The sequence below is a fragment of the Thecamonas trahens genome (genome assembly GCF_000142905.1).
Source record: "Thecamonas trahens ATCC 50062 unplaced genomic scaffold supercont1.54, whole genome shotgun sequence".
In the NCBI taxonomy this organism is placed as follows: domain Eukaryota; order Apusomonadida; family Apusomonadidae; genus Thecamonas; species Thecamonas trahens.
Window position 1 is genome coordinate 169,378 of NW_013657626.1, and position 19,591 is coordinate 188,968.

General features: G+C 64.6%; 6 protein-coding genes across 6 annotated transcripts in view; 2 read left to right on the top strand and 4 right to left on the bottom strand.

Annotated features, from left to right (window-relative positions):
* Positions 1-544: 544 nt before the first annotated feature.
* AMSG_09935 (uncharacterized protein) lies at positions 545-2,218 on the bottom strand (the record flags this gene model as incomplete). The annotated part of the gene is made up of 2 exons (XM_013898522.1): positions 545-1,140; positions 1,189-2,218. 2 exons carry the CDS (start codon positions 2,216-2,218, stop codon positions 569-571), a joined length of 1,602 nt encoding a protein of 533 aa, XP_013753976.1. The 3' UTR covers positions 545-568.
* Positions 2,219-2,785: 567 nt separating this feature from the next.
* Positions 2,786-4,246, top strand: AMSG_09936 (snRNA-activating protein complex subunit 3; the record flags this gene model as incomplete). The annotated part of the gene is made up of 2 exons (XM_013898523.1): positions 2,786-3,009; positions 3,115-4,246. 2 exons carry the CDS (start codon positions 2,786-2,788, stop codon positions 4,244-4,246), a joined length of 1,356 nt encoding a protein of 451 aa, XP_013753977.1.
* Positions 4,247-4,305: 59 nt separating this feature from the next.
* Positions 4,306-5,606, bottom strand: AMSG_09937 (uncharacterized protein; the record flags this gene model as incomplete). The annotated part of the gene is made up of 2 exons (XM_013898524.1): positions 4,431-5,606; positions 4,306-4,348 (listed from the first exon to the last, which is right to left on the bottom strand). Exons 1-2 carry the CDS (start codon positions 5,537-5,539, stop codon positions 4,306-4,308), a joined length of 1,152 nt encoding a protein of 383 aa, XP_013753978.1. The 5' UTR covers positions 5,540-5,606.
* Positions 5,607-6,043: 437 nt separating this feature from the next.
* AMSG_09938 (uncharacterized protein) lies at positions 6,044-7,350 on the top strand (the record flags this gene model as incomplete). Its single annotated transcript, XM_013898525.1, has 2 exons — positions 6,044-6,053; positions 6,281-7,350. 2 exons carry the CDS (start codon positions 6,044-6,046, stop codon positions 7,348-7,350), a joined length of 1,080 nt encoding a protein of 359 aa, XP_013753979.1.
* Positions 7,351-7,368: 18 nt separating this feature from the next.
* AMSG_09939 (uncharacterized protein) lies at positions 7,369-12,763 on the bottom strand (the record flags this gene model as incomplete). Its single annotated transcript, XM_013898526.1, has 2 exons — positions 12,399-12,763; positions 7,369-12,348 (listed from the first exon to the last, which is right to left on the bottom strand). Exons 1-2 carry the CDS (start codon positions 12,729-12,731, stop codon positions 7,369-7,371), a joined length of 5,313 nt encoding a protein of 1,770 aa, XP_013753980.1. The 5' UTR covers positions 12,732-12,763.
* A 187-nt stretch (positions 12,764-12,950) lies between these two features.
* AMSG_12303 (uncharacterized protein) overlaps positions 12,951-19,591 on the bottom strand; it is a gene marked incomplete at both ends in the record, with an annotated part of 8,075 nt that continues 1,434 nt past the window's right edge. Inside the window, 2 exons of the mRNA XM_013898557.1 lie at positions 12,951-13,778; positions 13,895-19,403. Coding sequence (XP_013754011.1) covers positions 12,951-13,778; positions 13,895-19,403 — 6,337 coding nt within the window. The remainder of the gene's footprint in view (positions 13,779-13,894; positions 19,404-19,591) is intronic.

A 19,591-nucleotide genomic window follows, 5' to 3' on the forward strand; every position in this document is an offset into this window, starting at 1 on the left:
AGAAAAAAGGGGGGGGGGGGGGCGCCCCCCCCCCAAAAAAAAAAATTACCATGGCCGTTCTGCATCCTAGCCGCGGATGGCTTTCCTCGTTCCTTCTCCCGGCACCGCACTCACGCCTCTCCCCCCGCTAACCCGTCGCGATGCAACAAATGGCTGATGATGATCTAGGTCTGCACCACGACTCCGTGCATGCTGCAGGATGGCTACGGCGTGCTCGAGGCGTGCAAGAAGAACCTCGGGGTCGAGCCCGGCCACATGACCGACGACGAGCTGTTCACCCTGACCGAGGTCGAGTGCCTCGGGGCCTGCTCCAACGCGCCCATGATGCAGATCAACGACGAGTACTACGAGAACCTCAACGAGGAGTCGACCAACGCCATCCTCAACGCTCTGCGCGAGGGCAAGACGCCCAAGGACGGCCCGCAGAACGGACAGCGTGCCGGCGAAGGCCCGCTCGGCAAGACGACCCTCAAGTCGCCGCCGTCCGGCCCACGCTGTGACACCTTTTAGGCGCGGCATGATAAAGCCACATCCCTCGGCAGCACTGCGCCTTTCAATTTACATCGACTCAGAACAGGAACGACTCGGTGTGAACGTGGTGACCAAACTCGCTGCACGCCGCGACTGTGGCGTCAACCAGCGCCATCGGTCCACACACAAAGACACCAGCCCGCTCCGGGAGCTCGGCTAGAAGACTACCAATGTCCGGCCGACCGCCGCGGACATCCAGCGAGTCGCACAGACTGGTCGACACAGAGACAGCGGAGCTGTAGCCGTCTTCAGACGATGATGACGATGACGAAGTCGCGCGCCGCCGTGCCTCCTGCTCCTCGCTGGCGCTGGACGACGGTGACGAGCCGGCCGAGCTTGAAGAGTCAGGATGGATTCGCCGGGAGCGAAGCCGCGACGGTGAGTCGTCGCTCTTGGTGTGCACGCTCGTGTCGTACAGCTCGAGCTCGACTGAGTCGTCATCTGCGGCGGCAGCGAGGAGGTGCGGGAACCAGGTGGCAAACGGGTCGGCGCCTCGGGAGGACCAGACGAAAACAATCTTATCCGGCCGCCCGTACGGCCCATCGGGCGCAAGCAGGGCTTCCAGCAGTGCGGCATTGGGCGTCACGCCAATGCCGCCCGAGACCAGGACTATGGTCTCGTATCGGGCGGGATTGATGGCAAAAGCGCCGTACCGACCCTCGAACCGCATGTGCAGCGGGGCGTCGCCGCGCGCTGCGAGCGTCCGTCGCTGCGAGCCCGACAGGTGCGCCGCTTGCGAGTTGAAACTGCTCTCGCTCGACGAGTCACTCGCAGCACCAGTGGCTTCCCAGGCAGCCACGGCGTTGTACAACTGCGAGGTCCACTCGCGCGGCTTGGGGCCGAGGGCAGCGGCCTTGATCAGAAACCGCATCGTGCCGGCCGGTCGGAGGTCTGTCCCGCCCCGCGGCGCGTAGTTGGAGACGGTGAATGGATGCAGCTCCCAGCCAAGCAGTGGATCGCCGATGAACACGTACTGGCCGGGCTCGGCATGGAAGCCATCGCGGGCGAGCACAAGCTCGGTCACATCGCCGGGCAGGGTGCGGCACGAGACGAGCGTAGTCCTGTTGCGGAGGACCAGAGCGACCCGGAGGAGTGCAACGCAGCCCCAGACAAAGACTGGAGCACACGCCAGGATGGTGATGAGCGGGGCGTGGAAGAAGGTGGCAACCAGGGCGGCGATAAAGACGTAGTGCGAGCGGAAGAAAAAGTCAAAGTGGGCCCTGCGGATGGGCTCGATCGCGGTCGCCGCCACAAACAGAAAGAGGAGCATGGCAATGAGGCCAGCACTATTGTGCGAGGGGAAGGCGAGGCCTTCAAACTCGGAGAGAACGAGGACGCCTACGCCGTGGACGAGCATGAGGCCAACAAAGAGGCGGGCAAAGATGCGATGGATGACGATGCGGCGCTCAAACGGGATGCCTGTGAGAATGGTGTACCACCTCGAGCGAAGGATGGGGAGAAAGAGAATGGAAATAGATCCGGCAGCAAACGGACCCATGCCGAGGACAACCCGCCACTGCAGCTGGCCAACACTCGGCTTGATCTCCGAGTGGCGGTTCACAGCTTCTGCCTCGGCTGCGGATGGCCCACCGCTCTGCGCGCCGGCCATCAGCAGGGCGTATCCCAGGCCAATCGCGATAAAGTGAGCGACAATCAAGGCGATCTGGACCAGACTCAGCTCGCCCATGGCTGGCAGCATGTCTGCCGTCAGCAGGCGCAACCACGCCGGTGTCTTCCTTCGCCATGCGGCTGAGAACGGTGCCAACAGCCGCTTCTGCGACAGAGCCAGCCATGCCCCGCTATGATGGACAAACCTCCGTCCGGCCAGCACGCACCCGACCACTCCGCCATACACTGCCAACACCACAATCCAGTCCCACTCGCTCATGACGATGAGTGCTGCGAGTGCAGTCTGACCGGTTGCCTTTTGACCAGCGACGGGAGGGGGCCGGGGGGGGGGGGGGGGGGGGGGGGTGAGGGGGGGGGGAGGTCTTTGAGCGGATAAACCATCTCCCGAGTCTAGCAACCGAATCTCACATCTCCTTCACCAACCGATTCCTCCTGCTGTTGCCTCCTGTATCACCCGTGCCGCCCGCCCGCCCGTGTCGCCACCACCACCCACCACCACCACCGCCACCGCCACCACCACCGCCACCACCACCACCACCACCACCACCACCACCACCACCACCACCACCCCCACCCGACACCAAGCACACTCCACTCCCACACCAACCCGTTCACCACTACACCCATGACCTCGTCTGCGGCTGCCAGTCGACGGGAGACCGAGCTGGTGTCGGTGGGTGAGTTCCGCGACTCGCTCATGGTAGTCCTCCACCCCTCTGACGGCGAGCTGAACACTCTCCCACCCAACGACCTTGACCTGGAGACAGACGATCTGATTGTGCCGTCACTTGATGATACCGTTGCTGATGTTGTCCGTGCAAAGCTGGCGGACTATGGCCTCTCGTTAGAGTACATCAAGCCGACGAGTTCTTCGAGTTCAGCACCGCCTCCCCCGCCATCATCTTCGTCTGCTGCCACAACTCCCACTGTGGGGAGCGGAAGCGGGAGCGGAAGGCCCAGCGAGGGTGAGAGCCGGAAGCGGGCGGCCGAGAGTGCACCGAGCGATGATCCGGTCCATGAGCATGCGGCGCGCAAGCCAAAGATGCTCAAGTCCGGCCGGCGGCTGCAGAGCGCGCGGTCGTACTCCAAGGCTGGCATGTCGGCGCTGGATCGGTCTTCGCTGCTGGGAGGCTTGCTCCGCGGAGCGCGATACACGTCGACCAAGGTCCGGTCGCCGGCGTCGCAGCCGGCGACAGGGCTGCCGCCATCGTGGCTTGCGTCGCAGATCCTCAACGACTCGGGCGTGCCAACCATGGACGAGCTGCGGGAGAAGCCTGGCCTTGCCGGCCTAGCTGCGGTGGAGACCATCACCGCTCCGCGAGTTCCGCCCAACGACGTCACTGAGCAGATGCGCCGCGAATGGGAGGAGCGGGGAGCGCTCGAGTTCCCGCATTTGGTGGAGAAGGAGCTTGACTTTGGCGAGGTCCTCCTCCTTGTCCAGGTCAACCACCAGGAGCGCAACGCGATGAGCCAGATGTTCTGGGTCCCGGCCTCTTTCACGCTTGACGTTCTCCTCCGACGGATGAGCTGCATCTCCAACGAGATCCTCGACGGCAAGCAGACGCTCTCGGCCTTTCTCTTTATCGAGTCTGTCTTTTACGAGATGGACCGCGTTCCACCGCCGCTGCAGGCCTCGGCGCTGCCGCTCACCTCGTACGCCGAAGGCATCATCGAGTGGATGCGTGAGGAGAAGCGTTTTGTGTCGGATGTCTTTGGCGTCGCCCGCCGCGCCTCGGCCTCGACCACCACCTTTGCCGACCTCCGCATCCGCCTCGGCAAGTCGTACCTTTGGCAGCACCAGGGCAGCTGCTGCCACGAGATCCGGTTTGTCGACATGCGCCGGGTCGTCGCCGATGACCCGCGCTCCTCGCTCTGCTACCCATATCTCGTCTTTACTGGCCGCTCGCGCCGCCCGCGCTGCCACATCTGTAAGCGCGAGCTCGCCGACTTTGTTGTCTACGGCGATAAGCTGGCCCCGGTCTCCCCGTGCCACATGTGCTCCGAGTGCTACCAGCTCCTGCACTACGGCCCCGACGGCCACATGCTTTACTCGGACTTTCAGGTCTTTCCGGTCTGGCAGGACTGAGTCTCTACCTGCTCATCATACTGCGTACGGTGGCGGTGGCGACGGCGGCGCCGTTGCCGCTACGAGAGGGTTAGCCGCGTACGCATTGCCACCCCCAACGCACTGATTGCCACTCCTAGCGTACGGGTTGAGCACAGCCGGCTGCTTGGGCGGCGGCGGGATGGCACCGCCGCCTCCCCCGTACGGCATGCCTGGCGGCGGGGCGCCGTACACAGCCTGCGGAGGCTGAGACATGGCCATGGTCTCGAGCTTCTTGGCCGATGCCGGCGAAGCGGTGGCACCCATCGGCACCGCGGCAGGTTCAGCTTCAGCCTTGGCACCGGCGGCTTTCTGTTCACGCCGCGTGTACGCCTTGTGTGCCACCAGCGCAAGCACAACGTAGCACACGTTGGCGAGAACGATGCCGACTGTTGCGTAGATGTACACTCGCGACGGCTGCTCTCCCGGCACGTAGTCACCGGCAATGTCCAACGACGATGCCCCAGTCTTAGTGTCCAGTGTCGCGCTGGCGAGGTACAGGTACGGATCGGCGTCTGAGCGGACAGTAATGTTGATGCGCGCCATGTCGATCGGCGATGAGAGCGGCGTCGGCCTGTATGCCTCGATCCCGGTGTCCGCCGCATAGTTGAGCTGCCGCTTCGGCAGGCATCCAGACTTGGAAACGGACCACACTGGACTCGACGGGTTGCTCGTCTGGACAAGCTTGATACAGAATCCCGAGAGGACACCCGTCACTGTGCATGTGTTCCCGGACCAGCTTCCGCCGTCCTCCGCACAAACCTTGGAGCACGCGTCGTACTCGGGGCTGTTGTTGGCGACAAAGTCCGGCCAGTTGCATCGCCGCGAGAGCGAGTAGCGCGTCGACGTGACTCTCTCATACTTTGCAATGGTGAAATCAAACGAGACGCTCTGGACGTCGCCGTCTGGCAGCTCAATCGTGAGTCGTGCCGTCTTCTTCCACGTTGTCGGCGACTGCGAGCCCGAGGCCGTGTACCGACTCGTGCTCGTGCCCGACGAGAAGTACATGATCTTCGGATAGCTCCGCGCGTGTCTAAAATCAGCGTCACCAGTGGCCACCGTTGCGTTGAACAGTGTCCCATGCGGGCCCGAGCTCGGCCCTCCGTTGTTGGCGTAGACCTTGATGGCGTTGAACTCGGCGTGCTTGCTCGCCACCCACTCGTCAACCATCTGATTGTACTCGGCAGCTTCGGGCGGGTACACGGTCTTTGCTGAGCGGCTCTTTGCCGTTGTTATGTTCACAATGCAGAAGGCGATGAGCATGGCCGAGGCCATGCAGAGGGCAGCGCCCGTCGCGATGGCGCACTTTGCGGACGTGCACTCGCCGCCGCCGCCGCCATAGTAGCCACCTCGATGACCGTGGACGCCCCGTCCGCCACGCCTTCCACGCCCCGCCCACCCCGTCCACGACCACCGCGTCCACGCCCCCCAGCCCCGTTGCCCATGCCTGTCCCCTTGCCGTTGCCCTTGCCCATGTCGGTTGATGCACGTGAGAGAGATGTGAGCGGAAATGCGGTTGCCTCCCCAAAAAACCATTCCAAGAACTGTGGTGCGCCACACCTACCCCCATCACCGCTGCCCATCGCTGGCTTGGGCGCAAGCAACCCGCGTCTCTGTCGACTACCATGGCTAGTCTTGTACCTTGTTTGCTCTTCCGTGCCCGAACATGCTCAACCCCTGATGTATCGCATGCGCTGGGCTTGATTGCAGCAGCGCACCTCTCTTGTCACACGCGTGCCAATCAATTCCGACCATAACCAGCCACTTGCAGCATGCCACATGTCAAACGGTGGCCTCACCATGTGGGGCGGCACAAATTTTACCCCCCCCCCCCCCCCCTCCCTCCACCCTTGCACGTTTTCGGGGCGCCTTTCACACGCCACTCCACCGACCAAGGTGCCATGTGGCGGACGCTCGCTCCCCTTGCCAGCCGGCGACTCTGCCACCCGCTTCGAACAGCGGCGACGACCACGACGACGAGTGCGCCGACTTTGAGCCGCCGCTGGGTAGCTGTAGCGGCGGCGGTGGCGGCGGTAGCCGGCACGGCATGGGCCGCCAACTCGGGCCCGCTGCTCGAGCCGTCGCTCCGGGTCGCCGCCTGGCTCGCCTCGCGGCTCTCGCCCCATCCGCTGCGGATCGAGTTTGACTCGGCCGAAGGCACGCTGCTGCTGCCGCGGACGGAGCTGCGGCTGGACCATTTGCGGGTGACTCGGACGCCCGAGGGCGCCAGCCGCGACATCGCCGCCGGCTTTGATCTGGTCGCTGCCCGGGTCGATCTCGTCGCAGCACGTGGCATGGCCACGCCGTCCGGTGCGCCTGTTATCGAGAGCCTGCATGTCTCGGGCCTCTCGGGCACCGTTCGCACCGCGCCGCACTCGCCGCCACTGCCACACGTCGTCATCGGCCACGCCCGGCTGGACCACGCCGCGCTCGTTGTCGACTTGCACACTCACCAGCAGAACCTGCCGCTGCCGCTGGTGGTCAAGGCCGCCGAGATCCGCGACCTCGATATTGCCGACGTACCGGCCTCGCTCGCGCTGGCCAGGCTACAGGGTCTCGTCGACGGTGTTGGCACCTTCCATCTCACCTCAGGCGGGGCCGACGCCGACGTCGAGCTCGCGCTAAGGAATATCCCGCTCGTCAGGGTCTCGGCCATGGCGCCTGCGGGCTCGGCACTCGAGTGGCTCTCACGCGGCGGCCTCGACCTCGGTGTCCAAGCCAAGTACGTCTACGATCCGATCAACCCCTCGCGGCTCTCGCATGTCACTCTCAGAGTCTCATCGCGGCTTTTCGACCTTGCTGCCGACATTCCGGCCTCGCGCCGCGACCAGCTCGCTCCCTCACGCCTCGCCGCCGTCCGCACCTTTGTCGCGTACGTCAACTCACACTCGCGCGCCATTGACCTCGCCTACACCGTCCGGGTCACTCCCGCCGAGCTCCGCGACGCACTCGCTGAGTGCGGCGAGTCGCGAACCCGTGCCTTTGTCACGCTCTTCCTTCGCGCGCTTTCGACCGAGCTCTTCCGCTCCGCCGGCTCCTCGCTCCTCGAAGGCCTCTCGGCTCTTGTCGACCGCGCCCGTCAATGACCAATGGATGCACTCGATTTACCCCTGCGTCTGCAGTGCCTGGCGAACCTGCTTGGCGCCGCGCGCGATGGCTACCTCAGCGTCCTGCTCCCGCCGCCGCAACGCGGCTTCAAGAGGCTCGCGCACCGGCTCGCCGGCCGCGCCGAGACGTGGCAAGGCGTCGACAAGGATTGTCGCCAGCGCGAGCCCGGCCTCACGTACAGACTTGAACTGCGCCTCGTCCAGAGCTGCGATTGCCGCCTCGTTGGCTGCAGCCACTGCGCCACTGGCGGTGGCGAGGCAACCGGCTCCGCGCTCAATGATCTTAGCCAGCGCGCCGAGCGCTGCGTTACGCACAATCCACGGGTTGCCCGCCACCACCGCCGCCAGGCTCGCCACCAGCTCGGCTGTTGGCTCCGGCTCCTGCGCTTCAGCCGCCAGCGGGTACGACGCGCCAAGCGCATGCAGCACCTCGGCTTGTGTCGCCAGAAACCGCGGCTTGCTCCCCGGCTTGTCAACATCCTCGAACGAAGTGAACGCCATTTCGCTGAGTGCGGCGACAACTGCGGCATGGATGGCGAGCCCGGTACGGGCATCGACGGCGGTCGCGTAGTACCGCACTGCCTTGACCACAATCTTGGTCACCGCGTACCGGTACACTGCCTTGCGCTTGACAGCCTGCTCCAGCACTCCGTCGACCACGGCGGGCGCCGCTGCCAACGCAGCGCGGTCGGCCTTGGCCAGCAGGAGCGCCACATCGACGTATGCCTCGACCAGTGCCTCCTTGCCATCCCACAGTCGACCAGCAAGGCCAGCCTCAAGCGCGGCAAGCACGCCCTCGGCACCACACTCGACGCCTGCCAGCGCCGTCGGTGCCGCCGTCGCCATGAACGAAAGCGACGCCGCGGCTTGCTTGCGGAGGGGCCATTGGTCAGCCACCAGCGCCCGCGTCACCAGCGCCACCAGCTCGTCGGCATAGAGCCGCACACCACCGGTGTTTCCTGATGTGTTTTCCTCCCACACCGCGCGGAAGAGCTTGGCCGTCTCCTCCCGCCCGTTGTGCATGGCAACAAGGCAAACAGGCAGCACGTCAGCGCCAAACGTTTTCAGCCGCCCCGGCGCCGCCTTGGACATCTGCATCAGCACCATGCCCACCGTGCCCTGCACCTCCGAGTCCGGCGTCGCTGCCATGTACTCGTCGACAAGCTGGCCCAACGTTCGCGCGAGCGTCTTGGTCTTGGCGTGGCGGGCGCAAAAGCCGAGCGCCATGGCGTTTGCCGCGCGCATGCCCGGCGAAGAGTCGTGCAGCGCACGCATCAGCGCCTTCATCAACCGCTTGCAGTACGGCGTCACCTCGGTCGCCAACATCTCGACAAGGTCCATAACTAGCTTAGCCGCGCCAACCTTGGTCGGGAGCCCCACCCCACGGGTGATGACGCCAACAAGTTCCGGAACAAGCCGCTCCAGAGTCGGCGCGTCCGCAAAGCCCACCGCAGCCTCCAGCGTCCGCGAAATCGGCGACGCCTTGGCCATCGCCAGCCGCGCGCCCTCGACCTGCTCAGTCGTCAGGTTGTACCGGTCCTTGTTGAGCGTCACGTAGTTGAACTCCTGCGGCTCGAGCGTCGACATGGCCCGCAACAGCGTGCCCACAAGTGCAGGCAAGTGCGGCTTGAGCAGCTCGCGCGCCTTTTTCACGATCCGCACAATGAGCGAGAGCGAGAAAGCCTGCACCGGCTTGGCGTCCGAGACGAGGCCCTTCTCCAGCAAAAACGGCATCATGATGTCGAGGGCAGGGCAGGCGCCACTGGCCTCAGCTGCAGCCTCAGGGGAGCAGAACTGCAGAGTAACCTTGCCGAGCGACGAGCATGCCTTGAGGGCGGCGAGACGGACGGACTCCTTGATGTCGTCCAGTGCCCGGAACGCCATCGTCCACATCTCCTCCAGCCGCGCCTGTACCGTCGTCAGCGGCGGCGAAGTCTCTAGCAGCGCGCCGAGCGCGAGTACCGAGGCCTCGCGAACCCGCCATGCCCGCTGCCCGATGCCTTCCAGCGCCGATGAGAGTACCTCGTCAAACTGCTCCGCCACAATCATCCTCTCAGTCTGCACGCTCGACTCACTACGAGCCTCGGCCACAACACCCACCAGCGCCTTCCAAATCCGCGCCATCGACGCCTGCACCCGCTCGTCAGGATCAAACCGGTACCGGAACAGCTTGGGTGCAAGTGCCGGGACAAGATCGACCAGCGCTGCCCGCGCAGTCTCTGACTCTGCCAGTGCAGCAAAGCCCGACGCTGCACCCGTCCGCGAGGTCCACAGTGCGTTCGACCGCGCAAGGCCCATAAACTTGTAGATGAGCTCCGGCTGGCCAACGTCGGTCGCCAGCGAGCAGATCTCTTGGTATGTTGCCAGCGAGCCACCGTCGGGCGTGAGCCCCAGCGCCTCGGCCTGGAAGAGCGGCTCGCCAGCCTGCACCGCCATCTTGGTCGTCGCATTGCCCGCACCTGTCGAGAGGGTCTTGACTAGCCCCGCAAGGAGCCGCTCCTGCGTCGACGTCTCGGTCGAGAGCTGGTACGTCAGCGAGAGGCCTGTCGACGCCGCCTCTTGCGTGAACAGGTCGCGGTCAGTGAGCGCGTACTCGAACGCAGCCTGAACGTCCACAATGTGCGATGCCAGCACCGTCCGCGCCCCGGCGTTGTCCGCCAGTCGGGAGGCAGACTCGCAGCACTGCACGAGCCACAGTGTCGCCGCCTGGCGCAGGAACGAGTGCCCACTTCCAACCCCGTCGACAAGAATCCGCTTGAGCAGGTCAACCACAAACGAGGTCTCGGCCTCGCTCTTCTCCCGCACAACTGTCCACGCTCCCGCGTCAAGCGCGCTGGTGTCAGATCCAAGCAGAACGCATGCCATCGTGTGAGCCGCGCCAAGCTGCAGCCCGACAGCCTTGACGCGGCCAAGTGTAAAGCATGCGTCGATGACCGCGCTCTCATATGCCGCATGCGGCTCGCCGACACACACCTGACCAAGAGCACGCAGTGCCGCGCCGTGCATGGCAGCCGCCAGCGATGAGCCTGAGCTCGAGGTAGCGGCTGTGCCCTGTGGGACAAGGGCAAGCAGCTGGCCCACCGTCGCCTCGCGCGCCGCCGCGCCGCCGCTCAGCGGCAAAGGCATCAGGCTGCCGAGCTCACCGAGAGTTCGGCAAAGGGCAGCGCCAACAAGCGGCGAAACGTTCTTCCCGCCGGCCGCCAGCCACTCGGCCGCCAGCTCGGCGAGGGCGGTGACTTGAAGCAATGGCTCGCTCGTCGCAGCAAGTCCGCTTGCCTGGACGCGGAGCAGCGCTGCCGCGGCCCCGGCAGCCGCCACCAGTCGGCCGTGCTTGGCTTCTTCGCTTGCCTCGGGCACCAGGCCCTCGAGCAGTGGACCGAGGACTGCGCCAGGATCGGCCACAGGCGCCAGTGCCGCCAGAACGCGAGCAGCATCCTCACGCACACCCGCCTTGGCCGCTGCGCACAGCGGGAGAACCGCGGACGCCGGCACCAACTCGACCGTCTCCGGTCGAGCCCACGCATCCGCCATCCCGGCCAGCACGCTCACGGCTTGTGCCTGAAGCGCAGGGCGGGCTTCCCCAAATCGACCCAGCGCTTCAACAAGGAGAGCAACCAGCGGCTGTGCATCAGGCGGCAGCGACCCGTTGGCGTCGTTCTTGCGCCACGCATTGTAGGCTGCGGCGCAAAAGCCAAAGCCGTGAACAAGGCTCTCGGGTGATGCCGCACCATGGAGCGCAAAGTGCGCTGCAGTGGCTCCAAAGTCCGGGTACGCCACACTCGTGTCCGGCACCACGCCGGCGCCCATGTTGATATAAGGGCGGAGTCCGCGCTCAGCCTCGTTGGCCACCGCCAGATTGGTGTCGCTCGCCAGCCGCGCACACAACAGCCGCGACGGAAGATGTGCAAACGGAAAGAGGTGCATGACGTAGAAGAGCGCCATCAGCCGTGCCTGGACTGCTCCCGACGCGGCGTACTTTTCCAGCACATCAAACACAGGCCCCTGCGCACTTTCCGGAAGTGGGTCAAACGCGCCCATCAAGTCGGTGAGCGCCTCCTTGACTGCAGCGCGATCAGACGCGCTCCCGCTCTCGGCGGCGTCAAAGAACGACGCCAAGACCCGGAGGTTTGGTCCGACCAGCGACGGCACAATCCGTGCACACCGTCCGACCGCCACATACCCAAACGAGCCGAGGCCAGTTCCGGCAATTGACGGCAGGAGCATGTCAAGGAGCGCGCGCGCCAGCGGGACAAGCCGCTCGGGCTCGGCTGTGCGGAACAGAGCCTGGAACAGGGCCTTACCGGCGGCGGTCATCCGGGCCTGCGGCGAGAGAAGCGCGCTCCGCAGCGTGTCAAACAGCCGCGGCGCTGCAAGTGCGGCATCGGGTGCGTTGGCGAGATGCGTGAGCGCGGCTAGGGCAAGGTCAATAGATGCTGGCCGAACGCGCTCGCTCGAGTCGCCGGCCACGTATGCGCAGAGCCGATCAAGGGTGACAACGCTTGTCGGGCTGAACGTCGACGGCGGAAAGTGCGAGCGCATGGCGTGCGAGGCCAAGTCGCGGGCCGTCGGGTTGGCCGAGTGCGCCGCCACAAGCGCCATCGGGAACACAGCTTGCAGCCAGCCAGCATCAGCGGCGGCAACGTCAAGAGCATACGAGAGGATCGAGGCCTGACAGGCGGACAGGTGCGACGGGTTCGCCGGTTTGAGTGACGCCAGCCGCTTGCACCGCATCCGCGAGAGACCCGGCGGCGGCTCCGGCAACGGCGCGCCCGTCTCGCGTTGCGCGGTTTGGCTCTCAATGTCCTGCGGGCGGAAGAGGAGGAGATCGTGGCCAAAGTCAACAACGGCCTCGAGCGCGCCGGCCGGCGGAAGCGCTTCTGGCTGCGGAGCAGCGCATGCGAGATGAGGAGCCATGATGTGAAGGATGGCATTGCGATGGTTGGCCGGGATAGCCGGCGAGACAAGGGCGTGAACAAGCTTGCGAATCGCAGTTGGCAGAGCTTGGGCGTGGGGTGATCGGCAGCGACCGCGACAGGAGCAAGAGCCTTGTTGAGGTAGACGAGGGTCAGGTTCTTGACCAGGGGTGGGACGCTGGCATCGATGTACTGATCCACAAGCGACATGAGCGGGAAGACGGCCGGTGAGGAGGGGAAGCGAGAGTTGATGTGGCCGACAAGAGCCACCACTTTTTTCTTGACTGCGGCTTGTGGCGCCGCCAGCAGCTGGAGTGCCGGCACCAGGAAGGTTGCCAGGATCGGTGCCGCCGCCTCGGCATTGTCAGCCATGGCCAGACGGAGGAGGACCTTGTCGAGAATGGCCACCTCCTGTGCCCCGTCGTCATTGCTGCTGCCACTCGACATGGGTTCGAGGAAGAGTGGTGTAGTGCTGTCGGAGAGAGGCTGTGTGTGAGAGAGAGAGTGTGTGTGTGCGTGCTGGGTGTTGAGTGAGTGCGGGGAGGGGCTTGTTCCGGAGGTCGCCAGGTCGCGCAACATGCGAAAGCGCGTGCCGCGCGCATGTCGCAAAGTGAAACGCGATGACTTTGATTGGGGAAATGTACGGGATGGTGTGTGGCCGACCGTCTAGTCGCTGCTCGAGTACGTCGATGAGCCAGAGGTATTGCCAGGTACGGTGAGCGGCGGTGGGAGCGGGACAATGTCCTCGCCGGTGGGAGCAGCAGGGGCGGCCAAGACGCTTGACAGCGCCAGCGAGTCGGCGGCGAGCGAGTCGGCATGGACGTCCGAGATGGAGACGGTGTCGGCACGATCGAGCCTGGGGTCCGACTCCATGATGTCGAGGCTCACACTGTTGCTGTCCATGCCGCGCATAGCGTGGCCAGCCTTGACATCGTCGCCGTCGTCGACAAGCGCGCCATCGTAGTCAAGGGCGCCGACAAAGGCCTCGGCGCCGGCGCCCTCTTCGTCGGCGCGGATCTGCCGCCAGTCAAGGACAAAGCCGCCAAGCATGGTGACAATGTTGAGGACGATGCCGCCCAGCACGATTGCCGGCCGCATGTCGTCATGCTGCATGGTGCCACCCCAGAGGACAAGCGAGACAGCGGCGAGGCAGACAATGGCCATCGAGTTGTGGAGCGAGGCACAGTATGGCATAGTGAGGGTTAGATGAACAAGACACACGCCGAGGACAAAGAGTGCGGCGTTGGCCTTGTTGATCACGTCGCGGAAGACGACCATGGCAAGAACCACGCCGATCTTGCGCCCCATGATGGCAAGCTCGTAGGCAAATGCCTCGGCTGTAAACCGGCCGACGAGGAACCCGTACCGCAGTGCAAACTCGAGCTCGCTCAGCTGTTCGCGCTTCTTGAACAGCAACCTGCAGACCGCGAGCGGAATACCAACGACGTACAGCAGCGTGCCGATGATAGCGACCGGGAACAGGCCCCAGTAGCCCTCATCGTAGCACCTGACGTACCTGGCATCGTCGAGGCGCCAGAACCGTGAGCCGTCGCGCCGGGTGCATGAGTAGAAGCCAAGAGCAGCAGATGCCAGCGGGAGAAAAAGATGACCAGGAGCTGATAGTAGGCGCGCTTGGTGGCATCGACGAGCGAGTCGCGCGTCATAGCCACCTCGTCGTCCTGCGAGTGAAGATCGTCGCCGACCTCGGCCTCCTCCACCGTCTCGTTTGTCTTTTTGGCCGCCCGGCGGACAAAGAATAGCCCGACGACAAAGACAATGGCAAAGGGAATGATGAACAGGAGCGGGAGGCAGAGCGTGAAGATCCACTTCACCTTCCACTTGACTTCATCGTTGAGGCACTCGAGCGTGAGCAGGTCGAGGTTGTATGTCGAGAGCGAGGTGATGACCATCCACGTCTCGCCGAGGGTACCCCAGTTGAGCGCGAGCTTGCCGTAGATGGCGGTGATCTGCAGCGAGTTGAGCCCGATCATGATGGCGCCAAACTTGTGGACCTCCCCGGTCCGGGTGTTGAACCAGAGGAGCGCACCGGCGACAGCGATGCCAAGGACGAAGAGGACCAGGATCATCGGCACCACCCGCCCGTCACACTTGGTGCACCGCTGGCCGAGCTTGAAAAAGTCTTGCTCACAGTCAGTGCACTCGGGACCGCGGTAGCCGCGCTTGCAGCCCTGCGAGCCGCAGCCAGGGCCGGATCCACATGAGACAAAGCCGTCCGGGCTCGAGTCGGACGGCGCAAAGCCGGGCGCAGGCTGGGCTGGGCTACCTCCGCCGGCGCACACTCCGCCGGTCGGACACGGCAGGCAAGGCGGCGAGCCGCTCTTGTCAGCAGAGTATGCGCCGGGCAGGCAGGTGCAGGTTGTACCACCGAGTGACGGCAGCGGCGTCGAGAGCGCCGGACATGTGGTGCAGTTGGTGTTTCCGTTTCCGTCGGCAAACGCGCCAGTCGGACACGGCGTGCACGGATCGGCCGACGTTGCGCCCGAGTACGTGTTCGGCGGGCAGGTGATGCAGAGGAGCAGCGTTGGCGCGGCAGTGAGCGGCGGCGGGGGCACGGCCGAGGCGCCCATGCCGGGACCGCAGGCCGAGATCGGGACCGAGATTGGGAGTGTGGCCGCCGCCGGCGGCGGTCCGACAAGCGCTGGCGCTGGTGGGGGTCCGGCAAGAAGCGTCGCGACCACAGGCACCGCCGGCGTCGGGAACGAGACAGCTCGTGCAATCGGCACCTGATCAGCGGTGGCACCGGCAAGCGCCACCAAAGCCAGGTCAAATCCGGCGCTTGTTCCAGAGCCAGTCAGCGGGAGCTTGATCGACTGTGCTATGCTTGCGCCGCCAGCAGCAACCAGCGGCCCGACGAAGAGCGCGTCGCCAGGCAGCACGAGACCGAGGCTGGCGCCAGCCGCCACATCGAGCGTGAGCTCAAGCTCGAGGCTACTCGAGTCGACAGCTTGTCCAAGCGCATCGACTACGCCCACCCGCCCGGTACCAAAAGCCACACCCGAGACGGCTGTTGACGGCACACTGCTCTCCAGCATGAGTGCGTACGGCGGTGTCGACACAGGTCGGACTGGGACGATCGGCGGAGAGAGCGGGCCGGGCCGGAGGAAGGCATCACGGCCGGGAATCAAGAACTCTAGCGGCGCCTTGACCAGCGCGCGCGGTGCCATTGCCGGAAGGCTGCCGGTGCGCGGGGTGCAGAGGAAGAGCGTCGAGCCGTCCTTGGCCTGAGCTCCGCCATTTAGCCCGGCGTTGAGGTTCATCCACGACGGAAGCGCAGCGTCGTCGACACCCCCGTCGGAGAAGACCATCGGCATCTGGCAACCAAAGATGGCGCCACCGTAGTCAGCAACATTGTCGCGGATGATCGAGTCTACTGGTCCAGAAAAGAAGATGCCGCCGATGGCGTCAGTGTAGCCGGCTGCTCGTGACCCGAGCGCAGCCAGTCCGATGGTATCGGCCTGTTCGTCAGCGCGCGGCGCGACGAGCTTGAGATCAGGCGTGGCCGGAAGTGGCAGGTAGCCAGTGAACACGCCACCGAGAGCGCCGCCAAAGACGGCGACATTGTCGCGCCAAACTGCGCCAGCAATGGCAATTGCGGCGTGGGAGGCTTTGGAGAAGAGGCAGCCACCGGCGACTGACGCGGTGTTTTCGGTGCATTGCAGGCCAGTGAGCGAAAGTCCAACCTTGGTCATGCCCGTCAACTTGAGATTGCCGGCGTTAAAGGCTGCGAGCGCGGCAGGGGCCGGCAAGACGCCGATGCCAGCACCGTATTGAGCGGCGTTGTTGGTAAAGACGGAGTCAGTGACCGAGATAGTGCCGACACCAGAGGTAGCCGGGATAGCGATGGCGAGCACGCCGCCGAAGCCGAGCGAGGCTGTGTTGGCCGATGCGGTGAGGCGAGTGACCTCGAGCTGGGACTTGAGCCCCGTACCGGCAAACATGACGGCGCCACCAGAGCCATCCATGGCCGAGTTGTCGACAGCGTTGACATCAATAAGCTCGAGACGCACGCTCTCTCCCACGGCAGCGATGGCGCCACCGGATGCATACGCGCGGTTCCCGGAAAGGACCACATGCTCAAGCCGGGCAGATGCTGGTCCGGCAACAAAGACCGCCGAGCCGTAGCCGGTGTGGGCCGAATCAGCCGCGGCGGATCGGGTGGCAGCAAGTGACGAGCAATTGTCAAAGCGAACGTTGGAGAGCACAAGCTCTGCGCCATCTAGGGCGACAATAGCAGCGTGCGGGTACGGGGTCGCATCGTTAGCTGCGAGGCCGGCGTCGAGCGCAACAGCAGTGGCCTTGATGTTGACGTTGGTGAGCCCGAGCTTTGTCCGCAATCCGGCAACCGAGAACAGAACACCGGAGCCCTGGCAGTCGAGGGCAACGTGGTTGGCGCCGGCCGCGTCCTGCGGTGGGCCAACAAGCCGAACGGCGACGCCAGGCCGGATCGGGAGGCCGAGTGGGGCGCAGCCGGTGTAGCGGCCGGGTGGGAGGAGGAGCTCGGTCCAGGTTGCAGACGGCGGGAGCTGAGCAAGCGCAGCAGCGATACAGTCGACGGTGTAGCCGCAGGTGGCCACGTCGACGGCAGCGACAGAGCCGCGGAGAATGGCTGATGAGCCAAAGCGGGTCGAAGCGCGAGCAAGGCCACCTGTCGCGTCGGAAAACACCAGGTCGATGACGCCGTCAGCGTCGGCGTCGACAGGAAAGGCGCTGACTGCTGGGACGCCGGTAAAGTCAACCAACTTTGCGGGCAATGCCAGTTCAAACTTGCCCACGGCGCTGATCTTGCCGAGTGCTACGTTGAAGCCTGTGCCCGAGTTGCCGTCGAGGCCAGTGATGTCGGTGACGCCGTCGCCGTTGGCGTCGACGAGCCGAATCGATGAGCCGAATCGACCTTGGTCTCCGGCCTGGGTGGCAAACAAGCGCGGCTGGGGTGCGGGACCGGCCGAGGCGCCGGGAAGCGGAAGCTCGCATGCCCAGTATTGGTTCTTGGCCGCCTCGACATTGAATATGAGGTTGACAGCGGACGCCGATGGGGTGCCGTCGGCGCCAAGCGGCGACGAGTTGACCAACAGCAGACCGTGTGTGAGTGCGGTGAGCCGCATGCCGAGCGTCGACGAGGTGTTGCAAAGAAACGGTGTGGCGAGCGCAGTGGCACCATAGGTGGCTTCGCCGTGAACTGCGGGATCGGCGAGGAAGACAAAGAGCGCCGAGGTAGTCACAAGATCGCCCGAGGTGAAGACAATGTCCATGCGGGAGTCGGCGTTGACATCAAGAACTGTCATGAAATGGTCGTTGGGCTTGAAGCTCGTCGACGGAGTCGGATAGTCTGCACCAAAGCGGGCGGCAAAGACCGAGTAGTCGCCGGCGTTGTCTTCGTTGCGGATCCAGTAGAGGTATTCGGCGTTGGTGATGATGATATCGTAGCCGGCACCGTCACCGACAACGTCGGCAAGCATGATATGCTCGGCGGCAGCGGTGAGGACGCCGGGAAGCGAGGGCGGGACGGTGATGTAGGTCGGCTGGCGAGCGGCAGCAGGCGTGGCGGCGAGCGCGTCCGCGGCCTTGATGTAGGCAAAGGTAGACGGCGAGCCAGTGAGGGTAAAGACAATGTCGGCCGCGCCGTCGGCATCAATGGCGCCGACGGCGGTCTTGGCCACATTGGCAGTCCTTTCGAGCTCAAAGGTTGGCGAGGTGAGGATCGAGTCCGGCGTGGCCGCGGCCCAGCCGGCGACAAAGACGACACGGCCGAGGAAAAACGCCCAGCCGTCAGGGTAGCCGTCACGGTTGACGTCGAGGGGGCCAACAAAGACCGGGTTACGGAACTTGTTGAACTCGATAAGGTTGACGGTCGGCGGCTTGTACACCGGAAAGAGGGGAGCCTCGGGAGACGAAACCGGCGGTGCGGTGAGGAGAGCAATGTGACTGTAGGAGCTCACGTCGGTGACAAAGATCTCCGGGCCTGCGCCTCTGGCGGCGCCGACGGCAAAGGTGTCAATAACAAACTCTGGCGTGAGTGACTGAGCCGTGATCAAGGTAAACTGACGGAGGCCAGCCGAGGCGTCGATGGGACCCGACAGGAGGACGATGACGTTTTTGGCGAGGGCGATGAGGTCCGCAGCGCCGTTGCCGTCGACGTCTACTGCAGAAAAGGCAGACCAGCCTGTGTTGAGCTTGATGGGCAGCCGAGCAAGGATGGCGCCTTGGCTCTGAGCCACGTAGCCGTAGGTGTAGTTGATGCCACCCGACTCGATGGGAGTAGCGGCGCGGGCAACGTACACCATGCCGGCGAGCGCGACGCTCTTGGGCGCCGACGTGACATAGACAAGGTCGTCGAGGCCATCACCGTTGACGTCAAGCTCAACCGGCGGAAGCTCGGAGGTGCTGATGAGGTTGTCGCGGATGTTGAAGATGTCGGCCTGAAGTGGTGGATTCGAGCCGTAGATGTCAGCAGGCGCGATGAGCTCGCGAACGGGGTCAAAGGTGAGGCCGGCCCGTCCGGCAGCGACCCACGGCCGGTTCACGGCTTCGTCCTTGCAGCTGAGGTCTGGAAATGAGTTGTCACCCACAAAGTGACCGATGACAAGCGAGGTGGAGCAGAAGCGGAGGATGTCGTCGTCGGCGATAAAAGTGTTGAGGGGCGAGAAGGTCTCCCCAAGGCCGTCAAGGTTGAGATAGGCCCCCAGAGTAAGAGGCACACGCTTGAGGAGGGCAATGATATCGAGGTCAAGGTCGCCGTCGATGTCGTAGAGCCAGACGCCCAAGATCGCGTCGTCGTTGACGGTAGTAGTGACGTTGCGGTGCTCGGAGCGGATGATGACCTTGGAGAAGGCGCCGTCGTTGGTACCAAACACGATCTCGTCGTACCCGTCAACGTCCAGATCACCGACAGCAAGCTGCTGCTGCTCGACTGGAGGCGGCGGGCCGGAAAGGCCAAACAACGGGCCAGCCTCGATGACAAAGCCCTCGAGGCGTGACGGGCCTGGAGCGTGGCACGAGGCGAACAAGTCGCGGTCGGGTGCGGACTCGCGAACCCAGACAGCACAATGGTAGGAGGGCGAGAACTGATGGGTTCCACCGATTTTAGCAGCCACCAACGTGCTCCCCGTGTACTGCGAGTTGACCACGTTGGTCACAATGGGCGTGGCCACGGGTGATGGTGGGGAAGGCGGCGGGCAGTTTGCGGCACGTGCACCGTTGCAAAGCAGAGCGAACAAACAAACCGTTTCGACCAGAGCCAGCCTGAGAGTGAAGAGGGGAGGGGGAGGGGTTAGTGTGGCAGAGAAGAA